Source organism: Globicephala melas, chromosome 4 (assembly GCF_963455315.2).
Source record: "Globicephala melas chromosome 4, mGloMel1.2, whole genome shotgun sequence".
In the NCBI taxonomy this organism is placed as follows: domain Eukaryota; kingdom Metazoa; phylum Chordata; class Mammalia; order Artiodactyla; family Delphinidae; genus Globicephala; species Globicephala melas.
In genome coordinates this window covers 41,484,413-41,505,549 of record NC_083317.1, presented here as the reverse complement: position 1 = coordinate 41,505,549, position 21,137 = coordinate 41,484,413, and the positions used below count along the sequence as shown (strand labels likewise).

Genomic DNA, 21,137 nt, shown 5'->3' with positions numbered 1-21,137 from the left:
CAATTTCCACTATTAATTTTGAAATACTCAAAATTAATCTCTCCTTCCCCTACCTTGCCAAGGCAGTTTGTACCCGGTAGAAGATTTATTGGTCTGTCTTGCAATAAAATTATTCATTTATTTATCTGTCTTTCATACTAGATTGTGAGCTCTTAGAAGGGAGATACGCTGACTTATTCATCTATGTTTCTCTGGTGTCTGGTACATTATTACATAGAACTTACAGATGGTTACAGATATTGAATTAAATTTGGTAGACTTTTTGGCATATCTAAGATGTTTGTCAATCCACATATCCAAATTTTGTTAGACATCACCTGGGCTAAGCTTAGTCTTCCCATGACATTTTGGTTAGTAATTCTTTCTTAAAAACCTAGAAACAGAAAGATGTGATAAATAAACTGAAACAGATGAACCTTATATTGACAGATTCTTCGTTAACTTTGTGCTGATTCTCTATGGTCCTACTCATCCTTCAATACACAGTACTCTAACTCCAGTAGAATCTATGTACCTATGGGATTTCCTGGTCTCTGCCACCACTGGACTGAATCACAGGGAAGAAGTGTGGGTTGAGGTTACAACTGCAACCTTTAGAATCAGACTGCCTGGTTTCAGATTGCAACTTCAGCACTCACTAAGGGACCTAAGGCAAGATATTTAACCTATCAAAGCTTTTCTTCTCATTTTAAAAATGGAGATAATAATAAGGATGTACTTATAGGTTATTTTGAAGGATAAATGAGATAAATCATGGACATAACTTAGCAAATCAGCCCAGTGTCTGGCATCCAATAAGTGCTTAATGAATATTTTTAAAAATCTCTGAATTCTTACTATACTTCTCAGAATGAAGTAGATGCTCCTTGAATATTTGTTGAAACAAAGTGAATGAGTCTTGTTTTCCTCTGCTTTAGGTAACTGTAAGCCTATCGTTGCTGATCATTGTGTTATAAAATTATCCTGAGGTGTTTAAAATCTGGCTCTATGTGTATGTCAAGGTATTGTTCCATCCTTTTGTAAAACGAAACAAAACAAAACAAAAATGAACTCATGAAATACAGGAAATCTATTTAGTTATCTTTTTCACCTGTATCTTTTCTAAGTATTACCATTCCTTTTGTGTGCCTGAATTGAAGTACTGCTGATAAAACAATGACTTCTGAGAGTCATAAGCTATTCTGACTAGTCCACAAGCTTATTAAAAACCAACCAAATTTTTAAAATTAAAAAAGGAAAGCATAACAAACACCATCACTACCACTGACAACAGCAAAATTACAAGCCTCAAGCCATGATGGGTTACTCTATTACAGATACCAGGCCAGAATTAATTGGTTGAGTATTGGATTTTTAAGACACAGTAGACTATGCACTAAACTGACCTATTAAAAGAAATATTTGTTAAAATAAAGTTGGTTTAGACTAGGTACTACATGTAAATCAGCAAGAAATAGAATACCTTGTCACATCGTCTAATAATCTGAGTACACAAAGGTTTTCTTTACTTATTACAAAAAGAGAGGAAGCCAAAATTCACCTGGCAACATCAGCAAATGTCAAGATATAACCATAAGAACAAGCTGCACCTTTAAGTTACATCACTGAAAAGTCAGTCCCAATCATATCCCATTTCATGTGCTATCTCTAATTCTACTATAATTATTTTTTATTGGTTTATCTTCAAGATTTTTTCTTAGAATAAAAAATTCTATGCTATTTACGCATACGTATCTCTTATTCTGCAACCAGTATTTTTAAATGTTGAAAAAGTCTGTGATAATATAGCATCACCATATCAAGGAGGTGCTATTGATGTCCTTCAATATAATAAACTACAAGACTCAAGGATGTAAAAATTTGACATAAATATTATCTCCAGGAGTAATTTTAACATAGGGTACCACTGAGTAGAATAATAGTTACTTTAAAGAAGTGGTTCAGTAAATTAAAATGAGGTTAAAAATAGAAGCAATTATGAATCTATTGTGAACTTTCTGAAAACAACTTAATGTGACTCTTTTTTTAAATTCTTCTACTAGTTATTTTGTCCTCAAGACAGCATGTAATATAGGCTAATTATATGTATGTTTTATTTATTTTTATTAACATTTTTATGATTCTATTTACTTGCTGATACTTATTTTTCTATTTCTTGTAACTTTGAATGAAATATAAAGTATCATATAAAATTATTTAAAACCCAAACATCCAAACAATGATTAGGTTTCTTGCTCAATGGAATATTTTATGAGATAGCTCAACATATATTGATATATATTGTTGAGACAGGGACACACTATTCCTTTCTTGGTGTGGACATCAGAGACTGCATCAGTAGAAACCAAACTGGAGGGAATGGACAATTTTTCATCTTCCTGATCTAGGCCTTTATTATTTTATTTAAAATAAATCACACAAATATATCACAAACAATACCATAGTGATAAAATATAATTCAAAGTGGAATATAAAGGCTATTGAGACTTCTCTCCACTCATGAATATACATAAGCAAGTAGTAGCTAGTATGTTGTTCCAATTTTAGAATTTTCAAAGCCATACTTAGTAAGAGTATCATGATGGCTCTTGTCAAGGATCTAAATAACACAGAGAAATATCAGACTAGAGTGTACCATTTGCTGTCATTAAAAAGAAATTCTATAAACTACCTATAGTCAAAAGCAAAATGCTATATTCTGTTCAGATTCTTAGAAAGGTCAATTTATGTATAACGTAGATTCATTTCTTCCACATGGACTTGAGTCCTACTGAATGGCCACAAGTAGAATATCAAACTCAATTCTTTTGACAGAGTTTAACAGCAAACAAAGGTATTAACACAGACTAGATTTCAAGAACTAGTTACTTAAGTTCTCCTGTGTATTTATACATTTAAAAATTTAATAATAATTTCACTGTGTCCTTAAACACAAAACCTTGCCTAATGCTAAACAACAAATTTGGGGATTAAGTGGAACTTATCATCTGATATAATCTTCTATGGAAAAGATTATCTTTTAATTGATTTTACTTCAAGTGCAAAGAGATTTTTAATAAAAATCAACTTGATAACACAGTTCAGGTTCTCTGATTCTATATAAAGGATCAAATATGCATTCCCACCTAAGATGTGGTATATATATATGTATACATATATACACATATATATATATATCCTCCTGAGCAGCCAAAAGGGCCAAATCATGAATCAAAATTTAAAAATTTTTACATTACTCCTCTATACGTTAAACACTGAAGGACCAAACCTGGATTTTTAAATAAAATAATTTTTATTAAACACTAATGCTTTGTAAGTAAACCCGTATTTTAAGCACAGGTGTCACTGAAGAAAATATTATATTTTATAGCAATGAATTACCTATTGCTATGAGAGTGATGAGCACAAACGTAAATAGTCAATGCAGGATCTAATTCTGCTAGACTCAGATTAGCTGAGTGCCAATGATATTTCTTCCCTCTACATAAAAGAGACAGAGACTCTTTTTCTTTCAGTTCGTCTAGGGGGTGTAGGCCAGCACCACATAATCAAACATGCTAATATTTCTACATCAAATTATGAATCATCACATCAAGTGGGATGGATAAATTTAGTCTATAAATAGACTCTGTTCAGTTTGAGGCATGTTTTGCTGCCAAATGAGTTTAGGTTGGGTTCATTTCTTTCAATTACTCTACCATAAATTCACAGGTAAGAAATACCACTGCAGGGAAAATAGAGAAGACTCTTACCTTGGCACATAAAACCTCTTTCTTCATAGCCAGCATTGCATGAGCACTTGCCAATGGGTACAAGCCATTCACCTTCTGTACTACAGTACATCCTGGGAGGATCTTCTTCCTTAGAATTGTTAACACAAGAACCTCTAACTTCCACCAGGGATTGGGAATCCATGGGTACTGTGTCTGGAAACATAGCCAGATTCTTCACTGTAAACGGACACTTTTTGAAGTACACTCTCACAGACACTAAGGCAACACAAGCACCAACGTCTTGAAAAGCCAAATAAAATCCCTTTTTGTTGACAGGACCTACTTCTCTAACCTCGGTGTTGAGTTTAAGAATACGGTCCCCAAGATCCATTTGTGTGAAACTTTCATCAGCTGCAATGGTGTCAATCTTTGTAAACTGATGTTCTCGGAATTTGACCCCATGATCATCATCAGACTCCATGTAGTATAGGTTGAAAGTCTCCTTGCAAGTTCCCAAAACCAATGGAATACTATTGCAGTCCCGGAGAGTGAACTTGAGCTCCACGTAGATCTTCTGAGCTGAGTTCCTGGGGACCCAGTTTGTCCTCAGCCAATTATTTTGACTATGATCCATGACATTGCACACCTGGTAAGTCCTGATGGGTGTGTAATGTTCATCAACACCGCTGATCTCTTCCCACTTGAAGAATCAAAGAAGAAAAAAAGAGAGGCAGAATTAATGAGTTAAGCATGATGAATAATAGTGCACATAAGATGAGGGTGTCAATGGAATCACAAGAAATACAAAATAAATGAGCAGAAACTGCTTAAAAAAGTTTCAAGACTTTTTAGAACAGTGAAGCAGTGCTGTCTTTGATCCTTAGACAGGTTTTGAGAAGTTTTTAAGTTAGCAACACATTGTTTGTGTTACTTATGATTCTACAACTATTATACCATCTGTTTCTATTACTCCTGTGTCTACGCTTTCTTTATACCATGCCCAGGTTAGCCTATATTGCTACCAGGAAAATACATATTTTTCCATGTCATACTAGAGTTCTAATCTTCTATGGCTCCCCATTACCTATGCAATAACTTCACACTCTTTAGTTTGGTATTTGTGTTTTTCCAAAAACTGGTCCCAACCTACATTTAATTTTTTCTAAAAGTTTGAATTGAGATTAGTGAATTATATGTTCCACTTGTGCACATACTATGTTCTTGTCAATGTGAACATTTTTTACTGTTTTCAAAAGAAATATTGGATCTTCTTTTTTCATGCTATAAAAAAAAGAGAGCACTGGTCTGTGCTCTTTTCTCCTTGATGTTTCCCATAACCCTGCCATGCTTAAGAAACTTACTGCTTTATATAATATTTATTAAATACCTTTTTTATAAATTTAATTCATGATACATGCTTAGATTAGTTTAATTTTGTTTCATATGCATTTGTTAGATTTTAGACCTCTTCATATCCTCTATAATATGCAGCACACAACTTCACCTTTTGGGAGATGCATAAAAATTATTTTTTTCTTTTAATATATGTAGGAATAACTCAAGAAAATAATAAATATAAAGTTCTTAGAGAATATATTTTAATTTTGTAAATAAATAAATAAATGAAATCCTTCTGAAGCCCATTAGAAATGGGTTCCTAAATTTTTCTCCATTAAGAGAGTTACTTATTTTCATAAGGAGTAAGTTTTAAATACTTTTAAACTAAATCAATGGCATTTAAAGTGTATTAACATTTTTTTCTATTTATTAAAAACACATAGGAATGCCAATCTACAACTTCAAGTCACAAAATGAGATAAAATGTTATTTTTTTTAAATTGATGGTAACCAAAAGCAAAGAAATATGGCATTTATTTGGCCTTTGAACCTCATTAGAGGAGAAAATAATTATTTACATTAGGGTGTTTGAATATCAAAAGCAATTAGTGGACCCCACCAGTGTGAGAAACACAGTTTTAGAACTCCTTATTCCCCTTAGCTCTCCTACCAATCTAAGAGCAAAACAAAAGCAAATAATTAAACAGCACTTATTTTAATAACTTTGATCATTCAGGGTCTGGAATATGAGAGGCACTCATTTTCTGGAGCAAAATTGGCTAGTCTTCATTGTCACGCCCAAGATCAAACAAAGGAACAAATTTTGATTATTTTAGAAAACCCTAGCTCTAACATACAAGATATATCTATATCTTAATATAAGAAAATACTCATACTGTATTTTTAATAATAACCAATATATCATTTTCAAACATCCACTCTATAAATGTATTACACGGAGAGCTTTAAAGAAGAAAAATATACAAGAGATTCTCAGTTCTGAGGATTTTACACTTAGGTGCCTATAATAATAAAGTCACATTCAAAACAAAATTAATGTATAACTTTAATATCAGAAAAAAATAAACAGAGTGAACTGAGTTGGAGCTCTGAAAAACTGTGATGTTAAAAAGTTAGTATTATGTTGTATCTTCTCTATTCCCATCACATTGGTTCTACAATGGCATTGTAAAGCACAGAGCTAACAAAATCTTCAGAGAATAAATGTTTTCTGTGGGCATTTTATAGAACATTAAATCATGGACATAATTATTTAAAAATTAACCAACTGATTTAAAAATTTTTAGTTCAAGATTTCCTTATCAGAAGAGATATGAGATTGTACTTCGACTGATGAATCATTTGCAAGTTTCTCCTGCTATGGACAGCATTTTACTAGACATCAAACAGAAATCACACTATGTAAAGATTTTCATAATTCAATGTAAAATATGATTTTACTTATGGAGATCTCACTGTATTTAACATTTTCCTCTCACGCTAATTGGCAAGCTATCACAAGTCCTTGAATGCAGAGGTACAAATTGCAAGAAGATAATGCAAACAGCACAGCATGCTTTGCACATGAAAAGGTTGCAGAGAGCAACTGTCACTTCATTAATTTGTCATGAAGACCATATTGCCTGTAAGCGATGGTGGCTTGCCATCTCAGACCACTTGAAAAAAACAGCAGACTCTAGCATTTGCGGAGGACTAGACAGTGGAAATAAAATTCCTAAATGAGCATTTTTGCAACAGCAATGCAACAACAGGAATCATTAATTAAAGTTCCTGTTGTAATGCTTACATTTTATAAATTTAAAGAATACTCATATTTACCTTATCTTCCTATTCCAAGAACTAATGGATATGTTCATAAATTATTAGAGATAACATACTGTCATAGTCATTGTCCCAAGGCCAATGTGGACAATGAAAATGGGCGACAAAGAATTGGTGACATATAGAATTGGGAGGTATAAGGCATCTATCTCTTCATTTTTCTAATCCTTAAAAAAAAATCTGTTCAAGGGGTGTGCAGCAGTAACATTGTCTTCAGCAGAAGGGGACACAGAACTAGTAAGAACTCAAATTCTTTCTAAAGCTCAAATTCCCCAAAATCAATAATTCTGGTATTTAGCGTGGTTCCCAGATTCTTACTATAAGCTTTTATCATTAGACCACAGAGACCAGAGCTGAATTTCTTGCTTTGTTGGTTTTTTTTTCTTTTTCCAGATCATACAACTATAAGAAAACCACATGTCCAGATCTCTTTTCCCTAGAAGGGTCATTCTGAAATCTATTCCCTGTAGCATAAGCACAGTGAGCCTCCTTATCATCAAAATACAGTGTAAGGTGTAAAGGAGAATCAATTTATATGTACTAGATAGAACAGTTCCTCGTCACTGAGTCAAACATGTATTTTGAGGGAAAACATATTTTTAACAATTAATCGGCATTTAACCTAAAAATTCTCATTTTGATAAACCTCAATTATAGTAATTAAAGATTTATACTCATTGTTGATATTAATTACTCTTAGATACATTTTTAGCTACTTGCCAATAGGGATTAAGGAGGAAAATGTGTACATTTTCTTTAAGAGAGGGAGAACCTGCATTACATTTAGTGCATTGGCTAACATAAAAAAATACTAAGAAAGTGAGAAAAATAACTTCATGATTTACCTAATAAGGTTTAAACCAGTTTCTTAGAAATTTTCAGATGATACTAAAAAGAAAATGATAACCAATATTCTTATGTTTGCAATATTACATTTGTAATTCAGTGGTTAATAAGAAGCACATAGTTCTGCACTTTACAAAGTGCTAATGATGACTAATCTTGTGCTCAATAATTATAAGTGATACTAAATTGGTTCATGTTATTCCTTCTCCACTCATGTTTTTACTCCTATGTTTCTTTCTCTTTGTACACATCATAGATATTTTGAAATGCAGTGTTCATCTTAGAAATATTTGGACATTTACCATGCATCAGAATTTTAAGCATGGCAATGCATAATCACTTACAGGAAGGATGTTACTGTCAAGTGTCAGGCACAGATATATCTACAAAAATCATTATATTTCCATTTATTCATAAATAGTTTTTCTTAGCCCATAAGTCTCAAAAGTACACACACACACACACACATTTGTAATAGTATCACGTTAAAAGGTAGAGTAAAATAAAACTGTCGAGACAAATGAAAAATAGAATTTTGGGGTTTGGGGAGTTTTGTTGCAGTTGATGATGATTTGGGGTCAAATCAGAGGAATACATTTGTAACCAGAGGATTGAGGAGAGAGAAGATGGGAATTTGATATTGAAAATCTAGCATCAGTAACAAGAGGCAGGCCAGAGTCTAAAGATAAAAAGGCGTAGAAGGTACATGCCTCAGATGGTATGTCCAGTAATCTTAATAATAACGACTACTATCCATTCTCCCACCCATCTTTAACTCATAAGTATTTAGCATAAATGTGATAATAGTATTAGAAGTATCTAGTGGAAAATAGAGAGGACAATGTTCTAGTTTGGGTAAAGTATACTGAAAAGAGCTGGAAAACTAGGAAACTAGTGAAAGGACCAGAGCTTATTATTGAGGAAAGCCAACACAGGGTTTCGGAGAGGGAGAGAAAGAGTTAGGACCAGGAAAATGTATGATCTCTGTTCAGATATTAGGTACATTCTGGTACATTCTGTAGTTAGAACAAGACACAGGCTATTCAAGGAAGTGTCTTCTGAAAGCTTGAGCATGTGGGGGTCCTTGGGACCCCACCAGCCCCTACCTTGGATTCTCTGTCTTTACCCAGCACCTCATACTCACAAAGCTTCCATGTTCAGTCTTAGTACTTCTCAGTTCCTAAAACCCCTAGACGGAGACAAGAACTAGGGCATCCTCAGCTTCACCATTTCTAGGGCTTTAATTTTAGTTATGCTCCTACCAGCTGGGATTGATTTAGTGGTACTGTATTGAGATCTCAGGGCTGTTGCCACATCTTTGCACCTGTGGACAAATATCCCATATTTCTGAGTACAGTCTGTCTAATTTCCTTACCTCAAAGGTTCTTATTTTTGGCTAAGCATTAGCCAGAGAGCTTTTTTAAAATACTGCTTCATAGGTGCCTATTCAAGCTATTTCCTTTTACACTGCCTAGGTGATTAGAATGTGCCTAGGTGATTCCCTAAGGTTGGGAACCAATGTTCTATGTCCCTTGGCCAACTTTTGACCTCAACTTGACCTGAGAGCATACTCCACTATCAGCTTGCAAGACTTCTGAATCTCCCCAGAAACTATGTCTAAAGTTTACAGATAGCCCTGCCTCTGTCTCTGTAGAAGGACCTTTTGCTCAGCCCTCATCCCATCTGTTTTTTGATTCCAGATTTGCCAAGGCCCAGATGTGCCTAATGTAGACGCTCACCTGAATAACCTCATCCTCCACCTCCCACAAAGATTTGTAAGATATTATTATAATAAACAACATAAATCTAATCATAGTGGTCTTCTATTTTGCATCTGGTGGTAAATGCAAAACGTGTGCATTACAGAAATATGTAAACAGTGTGTGTGGGAGGGTTACCTCCAATCACATATTTCTCCTGGTATAAATATAAGACAACTGGTTTTAGACATGCTACAATTTTTAGAGTTTGCTGTAATTTGGTAGTCTCCTACTGTGATTTCTGTAATGATCTGTGATTTTTAAGATGCCTCTATAATAGCAGTGTTATTTGATTCCACATGCATTTATTAAATATTTCTATATGCAAAGCCCAAGTTAAAAACTGTGGATAGTAAAGATAAGTAAAATGTGACTTTTGCTATTCAGGAGTTGATGCTGGAGGGAGAGGTATAAGTATCACTGAAGGCAGATGATGATATGCTGTCTACTTGAGGTGTTGCAAGGAGCTGTGGGGAAAGGAAGGAGTACTGCTGGAAGGAGGTTCCAGGAAAGCATTAAAGAAGAAATGGAAAGGTAGGATGACTAGAACTTCTACAGGTAGAAATATGGGGACACACTGAAAGAGATAGTGTGAGCCAACAGGAAGACATGTGAGGACAGAACCTGTTTAAGGAACTGGGTTCTACTTAGGCTGGAATGTAGGGCATTGAGCAGCAGGGATGTGAGCAGTTACTTAGAAAATAAAGGCCTGGGCCAATTTGAGAATATCAGCTGATATGTGTTTATTTCATTTGCTACCGTGAGAAACTACTGAAAAGAGGCACATGGTTTACTCCGGACTGGGAGTTGGTTCTCCAAAGAGAAGGCAAAGGAGGGGCTTTAGAAAGACCACTGCAGAGATCCAGAAGAGAAGCCTGAAGAAGATGACCTCTGTTGAGTGAATGAACAGTGAATATTTCCCAAAAGATTATAAAGGGATATATTTTTTCTTATGAATTTATATAGGATATGGCTACATGTGCAGAGAGTAACACAGCTCATTATATTATGTTTTTGACTACTAAAACATATTTCAGAAAGATCCCTGTTTGTACTGAAAGATTGCAGGCAGCAACAGAAAAAAAAATTCAAGGGTACATGTATGTAAATAAATGTTTCTTTAATTTTTCTTTTATGAAATAGTGTTCTCATTAGATCCTATATATATGATTTGAAGAATATTTAATTAATATTTATTGAGTAACTACTATGTGCCAAGCTCGATATTGATAATGTAGTAATGAAGGAGATAGGAATGGTACCTGTCCTTAAGGAACATACTGTCTTTATGTTATAATCATTATTATATCCATTTTTATTTTTTGAAGACATTTTCATTTATTTCTTTGTTCATTATCCTTTCTCCCCTGTATGGTCTCTGGTTTGGCTTATCATTCCCTCCCAAATATTTAGCCCTGTGCTTAAACCCGAATAACTTATAGAGACTAAAATTAAATATCATGTGATGTGCCAAATATTAAACTTATATAACTAACAAAGCACAGAAGTATGCTTTGGGGTACAGAAGGCATTGAGTTTTAAAAATCAATACTCTGGATAGTTATGTGTCACAGAGTGGCCTTAACCAAGTAAATAAAAGACACATATCATGTTTACAAGTATTTTGTAATAATTAAAAAAAGAAGAAGGAAATGAATTTCTACAAACTGTGTGTTAACAAATTTATGATAAAGATTTTTGGAATATATGGTGAAAATTTCTTGAAAGATGAAGAAAAAGGATCTTAAAGTTTGATAGATGGTGGGTGGCAATGAAAAACTTTCCAAAATTATGCGAAATGCTTAAAGATCTACCAAAAAGTGAATTTCTAGCCAGAGGAATTAACTTGCAAAAGATACACTAAAATATAAAACATATGGGGAAACCATATCTAAATTCACTGTTGTCGAAAGTTTTCAATTAAACCTGCTATTTAAATTTACCTTTCCTGAAGGGAAAAATGCCAGTGTAAAGGAAAGATAGGAAAAGTATACTTTGCACTATAGAGGTTTGATTTTAATGGTGAAATATTTCTATTTATAATGTAAAAGAAACATAATTGCAAAAATGTTATGTTTAGAACTATAACCATGAAGTACATATACCATTATCTGAAAATTACCTCCATAAAGAGCAGGCTAAAATAGTTTAAAAATCATTAGTAAACCATTTATCTATTCTATAAAAGTTGGGGAAAATCATTTATAATTTATCGGAATGTTTTTCACTCTTTCTGTTCATATACAGCCAAATAACTTCACTTTTCAGAGAATAAATTTCCCTTAAATATTAGGGAGTAAAACAATGAGACTATCATGTTTCCAATTCTTGGAAAAATATTTAATATGAAATTGCCCAATAAAAAGGTAATTTTAGAATTCAGTATAACTGCTTGAAAATATGGGGGAAAATTCCACGCACATTGGCTTAACTTGTCTAGACTGAAAACTGTGCTAAAATGGACATTTACAGAATTATTACAAATGGCCAACTACTTAGAAATTAATGCATAGCATTGACAGCAGTACATTTCATACCAGTTGTGAGATTCATGTAATTTCCTGCTATGATAATGGGTCACAGACACAGTAATTCATAGCAATTTATTATATACCTGTGGAGCACTCACAGTGATGGAAATGAAATTAACTCATGTCACTGTGGAACATATGCTAAGTTTTACAGATCTTCAGATAACTCAGTTTATTTTTTAACACGATAAGTGTAATTCCTGAAAGCATTTTTCTGAGGTGTAAGCTGCTTTACAGCAACAATTTTAAAGCTGCAGCGACATCTTTGGCTGTTCTTCCCAGAAGTGTGGCAACCCTGTTTCATTGGAACATTTTTTAATCATTTATCCATTGAGTATCTTAGGGAGCCCAGATAAGGGTCTAAGCTCTAGAGACAAACAGACACTAGGTTTGAAGCCTAGCTCTGCTCCTTAATAGGAGGTTTAATAATAGACTATGATTTAATTTACACAACTGTAAGATGGGAAACATCATAGTAAACTCTTTTTAGAGATGTTGTTAACAAAAGTAGATCATGCATTTTAAACATCTGTAACAGTGTGCAGCACCTGGGAAGCAGTACACAAATGTTATTATTCTGCTAAAGATAACAAAAAATGTCATTGGAATATATGGATTTTTTTCCTTATAAAGTAATAGGAATGTATTTTAAATTCAAGATATTTCTATTTCCTATTCTTACTTCACTAGTCTAGAGATTCTTCAAATTTATTTAAGGTCACCACAGTTTCTGACAAATGCAATTTATTTTACTGTTTTGAAATTCAATAAATATAATTAATGACAAAAGTTGACTATTAGACTGCCTCATATTTATATTATAAATGAGCCTTCTGTCTTTTATCTATGATAAATTTGCTATTCTATGTGGAGTAAAGTTTTGCCAATGTTATTCCGCACTTTACTAGGTACTATAGTTCTATAACTTTATTAGACATTTGACTTCAATTCCTTTCACTATTCTTTTTAAAATAAAAAGTATATGATCTATCTGTATAACATATTAATGGACATATGTTTTAATAAAATAAAAATATTTATTATTACGTTTTTACTTCATACTGGTCACTGTGTTAAGTTTCAGTTATGTCATGTCTAAATGGCGATGATAATAGTACCTTCCTTAGAGTATTGCTCAGTTGCTTAGTGGATTATATTGGTAGTTAACAAGTGCTTACATAATTGTTACCTCCTAAGTAAAACAAATATTTATTAAGCACTTACATGTTACAAAATTGTTTTCTGGTGCTACCATTATGATAAAGGTGCAGAAGTCATGGTTTCCTGACCTTGAAAAATCTTAATTATAAGAATGGAAATATGTTAGTGTAAGCCTAATGTTAGACTGTCATTCGTTCATTAACAGAAATCCACTGTGAGCCTGGCACCCTTCTATGCCCTGGGTACCTCCTTCTCCATGGAAAAAATAACAATAAAACCACTAGTGTTGGGCTTCCCTGGTGGCGTAGTGGTTGAGAGTCCGCCTACCGATGCAGGGGACACGTGTTCGTGCCCCGGTCCGGGAAGATCCCACATGCTGCGGAGCAGCTAGGCCCGTGAGCCATGGCCGCTGAGCCTGTGCTCCGCAGCGGGAGAGAGGCCACAACAGTGAGAGGCCTGCTTACCGCAAAAAAAAAAAAAACAACAAACCACTAGTGTTTTCATTGAGCTTATGTTCTCCTTAAAAGAAAACAAAGAGTAAACACACACACACACACACACACACACACACGCACACGCACACACACACACACACACACGTGAAAGGTGAGGTGATGATAATCATTATAAAGAAAAACAAATGTGAAAACAGGCTAAGGGGATAGAAGACCATAGGTGGGTTGATGAAATGACATTTCAAATAGGGTAGCCAGGGCTAAGTTCTCATTTTTGCAGCCACTTGGATGAAGTGAGTAACCAGGCCTAGAGAATATCTGTGGGTATAGCATCCCAGACTGAGAGAACAGAAAGCCCATTGGCTGTGAGATTGAGGGTGGTGTTGTAATCAAGGCATAGCAAGAAGGCCACTGTGGCTGAAACAGAGTGATCCAGTAGTGAAGTGATGAAACATTAGGTCAGAAAGGAAGTTGAGTATAAGAGCATTTAGGTCCTTGTTGGCCATGTGAGGGACTTTGGATTTTATTTTCAGGCAAAGGGGTATTCAGTAAAGGGTTTGGCCAGAGGGGTGACATGATCTGATTCATGTATTTAAATGGTCAAGGGCTGATGTGTGAAAAACAAACTGTAAAGAACAAAGACCTATGATGTGAGATCATTAGGAGGTTATTATAATAGTTCAAATGACAGAGGATAGGATATTATTGGTAAAGGTGGGGAGAACAGATTCTGAAACTCTTTTGGTAGTAGATCCGAAGGACTTGATCTGATAGATTGGGTGCAGGATATCAGAGAAGGGTGGAGACTGCGACATACACCATCAAAGAGTGGCAACAGCCAATGTGAGACCAGAGAAAGAACAGCAGCCAGGAGGTGGCATATAGGCAAGAAACTTAAACACAAGTGGAATTTTGACTAGTGAGATTGGGTGATGACGGAGAAAGAGGAAAAATAACACATTCCAGGCAGAGGAAGCAATACGTAAAGGCATAAAAACACAAAAATACCAACTGAGTTTGGGGATTATGAAGCTGCTAAAGTGAAAGATGAAGCTAGTCTTTCCTTGATTAATTTGACACGTGTTTATCAGAACTTGTTATGTGCTAGAGATTCTATTAGGTGCTGGAATTACAGCAGTGAACAAATGGTCGGAAATCTCTCTCTTCAGGGAGCTTACATTCTACAGGGACAGACAGACTAAAAACATGTGAAGATATAAAACTTATGTCTTCTTATATAGTGGTATTTTAAAAGAATGGCCCACAAAGACCTCACCAGAGGTGTGGTTTAATTAAAGGCCTGAAAGGATGGTTCATGACAGAGAAAGACTTCACTGGGCAGGTGATATTTGACTAAAGGAGAATGGGTACATCAGGAAAGAGCATTCAAGGCAAAGGAAATAGAAGTAAAAAGCCCTGAGGAGTGTGTCTGGCATAAAAAGCCATAAGGAGTGGAGTGTATCTGGAATGTCCTAGGAAGAAAGAAGAAAAAGAGTATGGTCAGGACAGAGGGAGGGAGGAGAAGAGTTGGAGGAGTTTAGGTCCAATCCTAGGATCTGAGCAGAGGACTGAGAAGACCCACCTTTTCACGGGATCACTCTGGTTGCTATGAAGAGAACAGCAGAAAATTAGAGGAGTGGACGATGATCACGTGGATAGTTTGCAATGTAATTGAGGTTTTCCTCATCACTCAAGAGATTCAAAGATCAGATTTAGGACATTATTTTGTGTGTGTGTGTGTGTGTGTGGTACACAGGCCTGTCACTGTTGTGGCCTCTCCCATTGCGCAGCATGGGCTCTGGACGCGCAGGCCCAGCGGCCATGGCTCACGGGCCCAGCCGTTCCGCGGCATGTGGGATCTTCCCGGACCGGGGCACGAACTTGTGTCCCCTGCATCGGCAGGCGGATTCTCAACCACTGCACCAACAGGGAAGCCCTAGGACATTACTTTGACAAGAGTATTAAGGATGGGTTGGAGGAGGAATGGAAGGAGATGAATTAGAGATATTGTAGTTAACCAAGGGAGGGGTGATGAGAGCTTGTCCATTTTGTTCATTATTGATTCCCAGCACCCAACACGGTTCCACGTATTCCATTTATTGAATGAGTAAATGAATGGGTTAAGTTTTGAGTGCAAATAGTAGTTCAGAGGTAAAACTCAGACTTGGCAATTGATGGATATTTGCTTTGAAAAAAATGAAAATGTGATAATGACTCTGAGTTAACATTTGATAATCATATTGACCATTTTGTGAGGCCATTACAGCAATGGGCTTTCCCAGCAATGCATCATTTTATCCTTGCAAAACCCCTGTGCGGCAGGTACTATTATCAATTAATTCTACAGAAGAGACAAATGAAGCTTAGGAAGAGACCCAACCCCTCACCTCAAATCACACTGTAAAAAGTGAAGCTTGGTTTCAAACCCAAAGCTCTTCCATTACAAAGCCTTTCCTATTTTCCACTAATCTGTCTTGGTGACTTGAAAATGAATGTCATTAGCAGAGAGAGGCAGCAATATAGGTGGAAGAAGTTATGTGAGGAAGAGCAACAGTTTTGTTTAATATAACCTGAGCCCGACGTGTCAAAGAGAAACACAGACAAAGATGTTTTTAAAAGTTGGAAAGGTCACCCAGAAGTCAGAAGAAAAAAAGGGTCTAAGAGTGGAAATTCAGATTTTGGAGTTGCATAATTAAAGCTTTGGAAATGATTAAGCTGATTTTTAAAATACATAAGACAAAAGGAATTTTAGAAACTTAATTTTGAAATGCTTATGTTTAGAGACTAGGAAGAGAAAGATGAGCTGATGAAAGAAATGGAAATATAAAAATTGCTCTTTCAAAGCATTCATATTGAAATGTTCCCCATATCAAAAATATTTTTCAAGTTAAGTATAGTAACTACTGCTAGAAAAGGAGCATTTACAGAGGTAGGAGTAGAACAAGAAGAAAACAAGTCAAAGATACAAGACGGGAGAGAATTTCAAGAACTCTGTATTTAATACGAAGAATAGAGTAAACAGCATATGGTCTGAAAAGAATGAACTGGTTAGCAGAAGGATACAGGTGACTTACAAAGATTTTTTTTAAGGTAGCAGAGGTTTGTCTAAAACTTTCTGGAACTAAAGAGGGTATGGCAGAGAATAGGTTGAGGCAGTAATTGTAGTTTTAAAAAAAAATTTATTATTGAACAGAAGAGACTCAGTGATTCTCCAGAGAAAAAGCCTGCATAATGCATTTTACCACATACAGGGACCTAGAGACTTTCTTCACAGATGAAGAAACTGACCTCTGGAGAGACATAAAAGTGTCCAATGTCACAATGCTAGTAAGGGTTCAACTTAGACCAAACAAGATCCAGGTCTTATTCTCAGTCCTGCATTAGTACCAATATACCATACTACCTCTGCAAGACAGAAAGGACTAGTTTTAACGTCAGTTTTGGTAGAGTTCTGATCCACTAGTTATCTATAGGAAATTTTAACTAAAAGTTTCCCTCAGTTATGGGCAAAGAGTGATGGGTTTGAAACAAACGCAAGGACATGCATTGCTATATTTTGCACTGCTATATTTTTAGATGAAAGTTACCGCCTTATTAAAACTTCATTTTATAAGCCCATTAATTTATCTCCTTTATAGTATGTTTTAACATGTTCTGAAATATTAGTATTTTTTAAAGAAAAGCTACCTTTCTGGGAGAATATTTGAGAATGGACTTAACCTTATTTCAATCCTGACTTAAAGACAACTGTAAACAAATCAAAAGTGATAAACATTCCACTGTGAAAATTATCATATGATTACAAATATTCTACAACATAGTATATTCTGTTTCATAGCCCAAGGTGAATGTGATTAGAAGCAAAAACAATGAAATAAATTGGGATTTTAAATAATCACATGTCCAGGATTAGAAATAAGTGTAACACACGGGATTTAATAAAATATTAGGGGTGAATAAAAATTTAGACATTTTGAGAATGGAAAAATGGTTCAATATTATTTATCTAATATTTAGATAGCAAATAAACACAGTGGAATAAACTTATAAAGCTAAGTGGTGTGTATTCAGAACATTATTTTGTATAGCAAAATATTACAAAGCAATTGATCCAATATAAAATGATCGAGGAAATTTTTCTAATGACAAATTAAATTGTGCAAAATACATTTATGAAATTATAATAATTATTACCACAGTAATACCAAGGCCACTATCAACTGGGAAAACAGTTATTAATTATCTTGAGAGCCATTCTGAACTTAAAAAAAATTTTGAATCCAAAAATAATAGCCAACTACGTAAGTTATGGAGTTCTTGTTTTCTTTGTTCACAGTTTGACCATTTACTTATTTATGGTATCTCAAACGTTCCCATATCTTATAAATGTTCTACATAAAGAGAAGGTGCTCAACAAAATATTTTATTTTGTGATTTCAAATATTATAGTAATATAAACTACAACTTTGTTATTATATCTCTATTTACTATCCAAATAAATTTTAGTTCAACTAAAATAGTTCAACTACACAATATTTCAGAGAATATTCAAAGATAAATCCAAAGTTTAGATATAAGTAACAGATGTGTCAACATACATTTAGTAGAAAATAATTTTCTAAATTCTGCTTCTAATTTTAAAACTAATGATCAGCTTCTGCTTTCCTGATCAAATGTGGCTAATGCTGGTATATTTCAAAGCAGTTGTTTGTGCTGGGTTAGCAGCAGGATGGCTCCTAGTATTATTTTCCTAATATTACATGACTCCAGAATCCTTCATCATCTAGAGCTATATGGCACCCCAAATGATAACATGTACTAGTTTGTTTTCTATATTGTGATCCTCTTCAAAATATGGAACCCAAGTCAACTCTGGGGAATTAAGGAGGATTATAGTACTATATTGAAGAAAACCAATATTAACTACAGATTTGTATAAGTACACTGGAAAGAAAATATTCTGGTGGGATGTCCTAGTCAATTTTATACTCTGGTTAATGGAAAAGTAATTCCTAAATCCCACAACCATTTAGGTTGTTATAAATACCATTTAGCATTTATTTCTACTTTATTATACATATATAATATGTATAATATATAATATATACCACTTTATAATATATATGATATATATAGCATATATATATATAAAAAGTGTATATATGGTTGTGATTTTATATATAGTATATTTTACCCTTACTTGTATTCATTATCATAGGTTTACTGTTTTAAAATCTTAGTCATGTTGTTTTGAAGACAATTAACCCTTTATTCCTGTAAATCCGGACCCAAGAAGGTCCAGAATACATCATTTTCAAGATAGCAATCATTCAATAGTATTATCGATGGTTGAATCTAAGTTAATGAACACTGTATAGTGTAATGTGATTCTTAGAATAAAATGCCTAGGATTCTCCTCTTGGATTTTGGTGTTCTTTCATCAGGCTTGCCTAGTCCCCAACATAATCATGCACTGACTATTTTCTACTGAGAAGACAATTTTCTAAGATTTGACATGTAGAATCTAATTCTCATAACTAACCTATAGGGTAAAAGATTACTAATATCTTCTTCCAATAAATAAGGACACTAAGCTAACATAATATTAAGTATGATCCTGTCAACACACTCCAGGAGGTGAGAGAGAAGATTTGAACTTAGGCACTCTAACTCACAGATGGTACTCTTTTTTTTTTTTGCGGTACGCGGGCCTCTTACTGCTGTGGCCTCTCCCGTTGCAGAGCACAGGCTCCAGACGCGCAGACTCAGCGGCCATGGCCCACGGGCCCAGCCGCTCCGCGGCATGTGGGATCCTCCCAGACCGGGGCACGAACCCACGTCCCCTGCATCGGCAGGCGGACTCTCAACCACTGCGCCACCAGGGAATCCCCCAGATGGTACTCTTAATCACACTTCTCCATTGATTTAGTTTTGCTTATTTTACTTTTCCTTCTAGTGTTTATTATTATTATATTTATTTGGGGGGTTTCATTCCAAAAGACACTTATGTGTCACTCTTACAATCATATAAAAATCAGAATTCCTCTTTTCCCTGCTCTGCTGCTTCCCAGTGCCTACACAGTGAGCTACTCTTTGATCTTTAAGTCCCAATTATATGGCACCTGGTCTGTTAAGATTTCTTCCCTCCTGGCTAAGCCTGAGTCCCTTGTTCCTCAGCTGTACATTTTCCATCACTTCCTAAATAATTCCACTATTGCATATGTTACCTCTTACTGCAGCACTGATTTGCTTAAGCATTTTTCTCCAAAGAGGTTACATTTTCCCTGAAGGTAAATTTATGTCACCTTTAAGAGTACAAATTTTGTGCAGCTAAAGAATCTAGCAGAGTGCTTAAAAATTCATATACTTGCAGAAGATGGTATAAAGTATAAAGCTGGTTGGGCATGATGGGTTCTCAAGGGAGCCATGGTAAGCTAGAGAGCATATTAATGGTCTGAAGAAATTCCCTTTAATTTTTCTTAAACACTGTTGTCTCCTAATCTGTCATAATCTCTAACTGGGGTCATACAATAAATATTTGCTCAACCAATGAAGGAGGAACATTATATTTTAATTTTTCCAATCATAAAACCAAAATGAAACAGGAAAGCATTTAACCATGTGTTAGGGCTGAATTGTGTTCCTTCCTAAATTCATATGTTCAATTCCTAACCCCAAGTAGTTCAGGATTTAACCATATTTGGAGATAAAGTCTTTAAAGAGAATTAAACTAAAATTAGGTTGTTAGGGTGAACCCTGATCCAACATGACTGGGTGCCTTATAAGAAGAGGCTATTTGGACACAGACAGGTACAGAGAAAAAACTATGTGAAGACACAGGGAGAAGAGAGCCACGTATAAGCCAGGGAGAAAGGCCTGGAACATATCCTTCCCTCATGGCCCTGAAAAGAAGCAACCCTCTGACACTTTGATCTTGGACTTCTAGCCTAGAAGAAAATAAATTTTTGTTGCTTAAGCCACCCAGTCTGTGGTACTTCGTTATGGCAGCCCTAGCAAAGGATACACCATGTAATAAAATTTATGCAAATTTTTAAAATTTAATATTCAAATAAAGGTTACATTTTTGGTGCTTAGTTAATTGGTTGATTTATTACATTGTTTTCTGAAATTCCTGGTTCAAATATTTTCATACATGTGCTTGACAAACAGAATTTCAAAGAGAATTAGAAAAAGAATGTAAGACCTTTTATTATAATTGAACCAGCCTACAAAAATTATTTATCAGCATTTTCTAGCAAGGGTTACAAAGATAAGTAAAGGAAAGTGCATCCTGATTTCCATAAAATATATAAAATATAGCGAAGAAGCATGTAGAGCCTTTAGGTTAAGTAGTCATGAAACAGTTAAGCAGCAAAACCTTGAATGGCTACAGATGGAGGATGTTTAATGGTGTCACACAGGAAGTATCTTAGAGTCCAAGTTTCTGCACAATGAGAGACCTGTTTTCAGCTAAGACCTAAAGTTGAAATT

At 34.8% G+C, this 21,137-nt stretch overlaps 1 protein-coding gene across 2 annotated transcripts in view; it reads right to left on the bottom strand.

Moving 5' to 3' along the window:
* The window catches only part of EPHA3 (EPH receptor A3), a 366,230-nt gene that overhangs the window by 267,161 nt on the left and 77,932 nt on the right, over positions 1-21,137 (bottom strand). For both annotated transcript variants that reach the window (XM_030860979.2, XM_030860980.2), the window contains exon 3: positions 3,753-4,413. In XM_030860979.2, the coding sequence (XP_030716839.2) occupies positions 3,753-4,413 (661 nt within the window). The remainder of the gene's footprint in view (positions 1-3,752; positions 4,414-21,137) is intronic.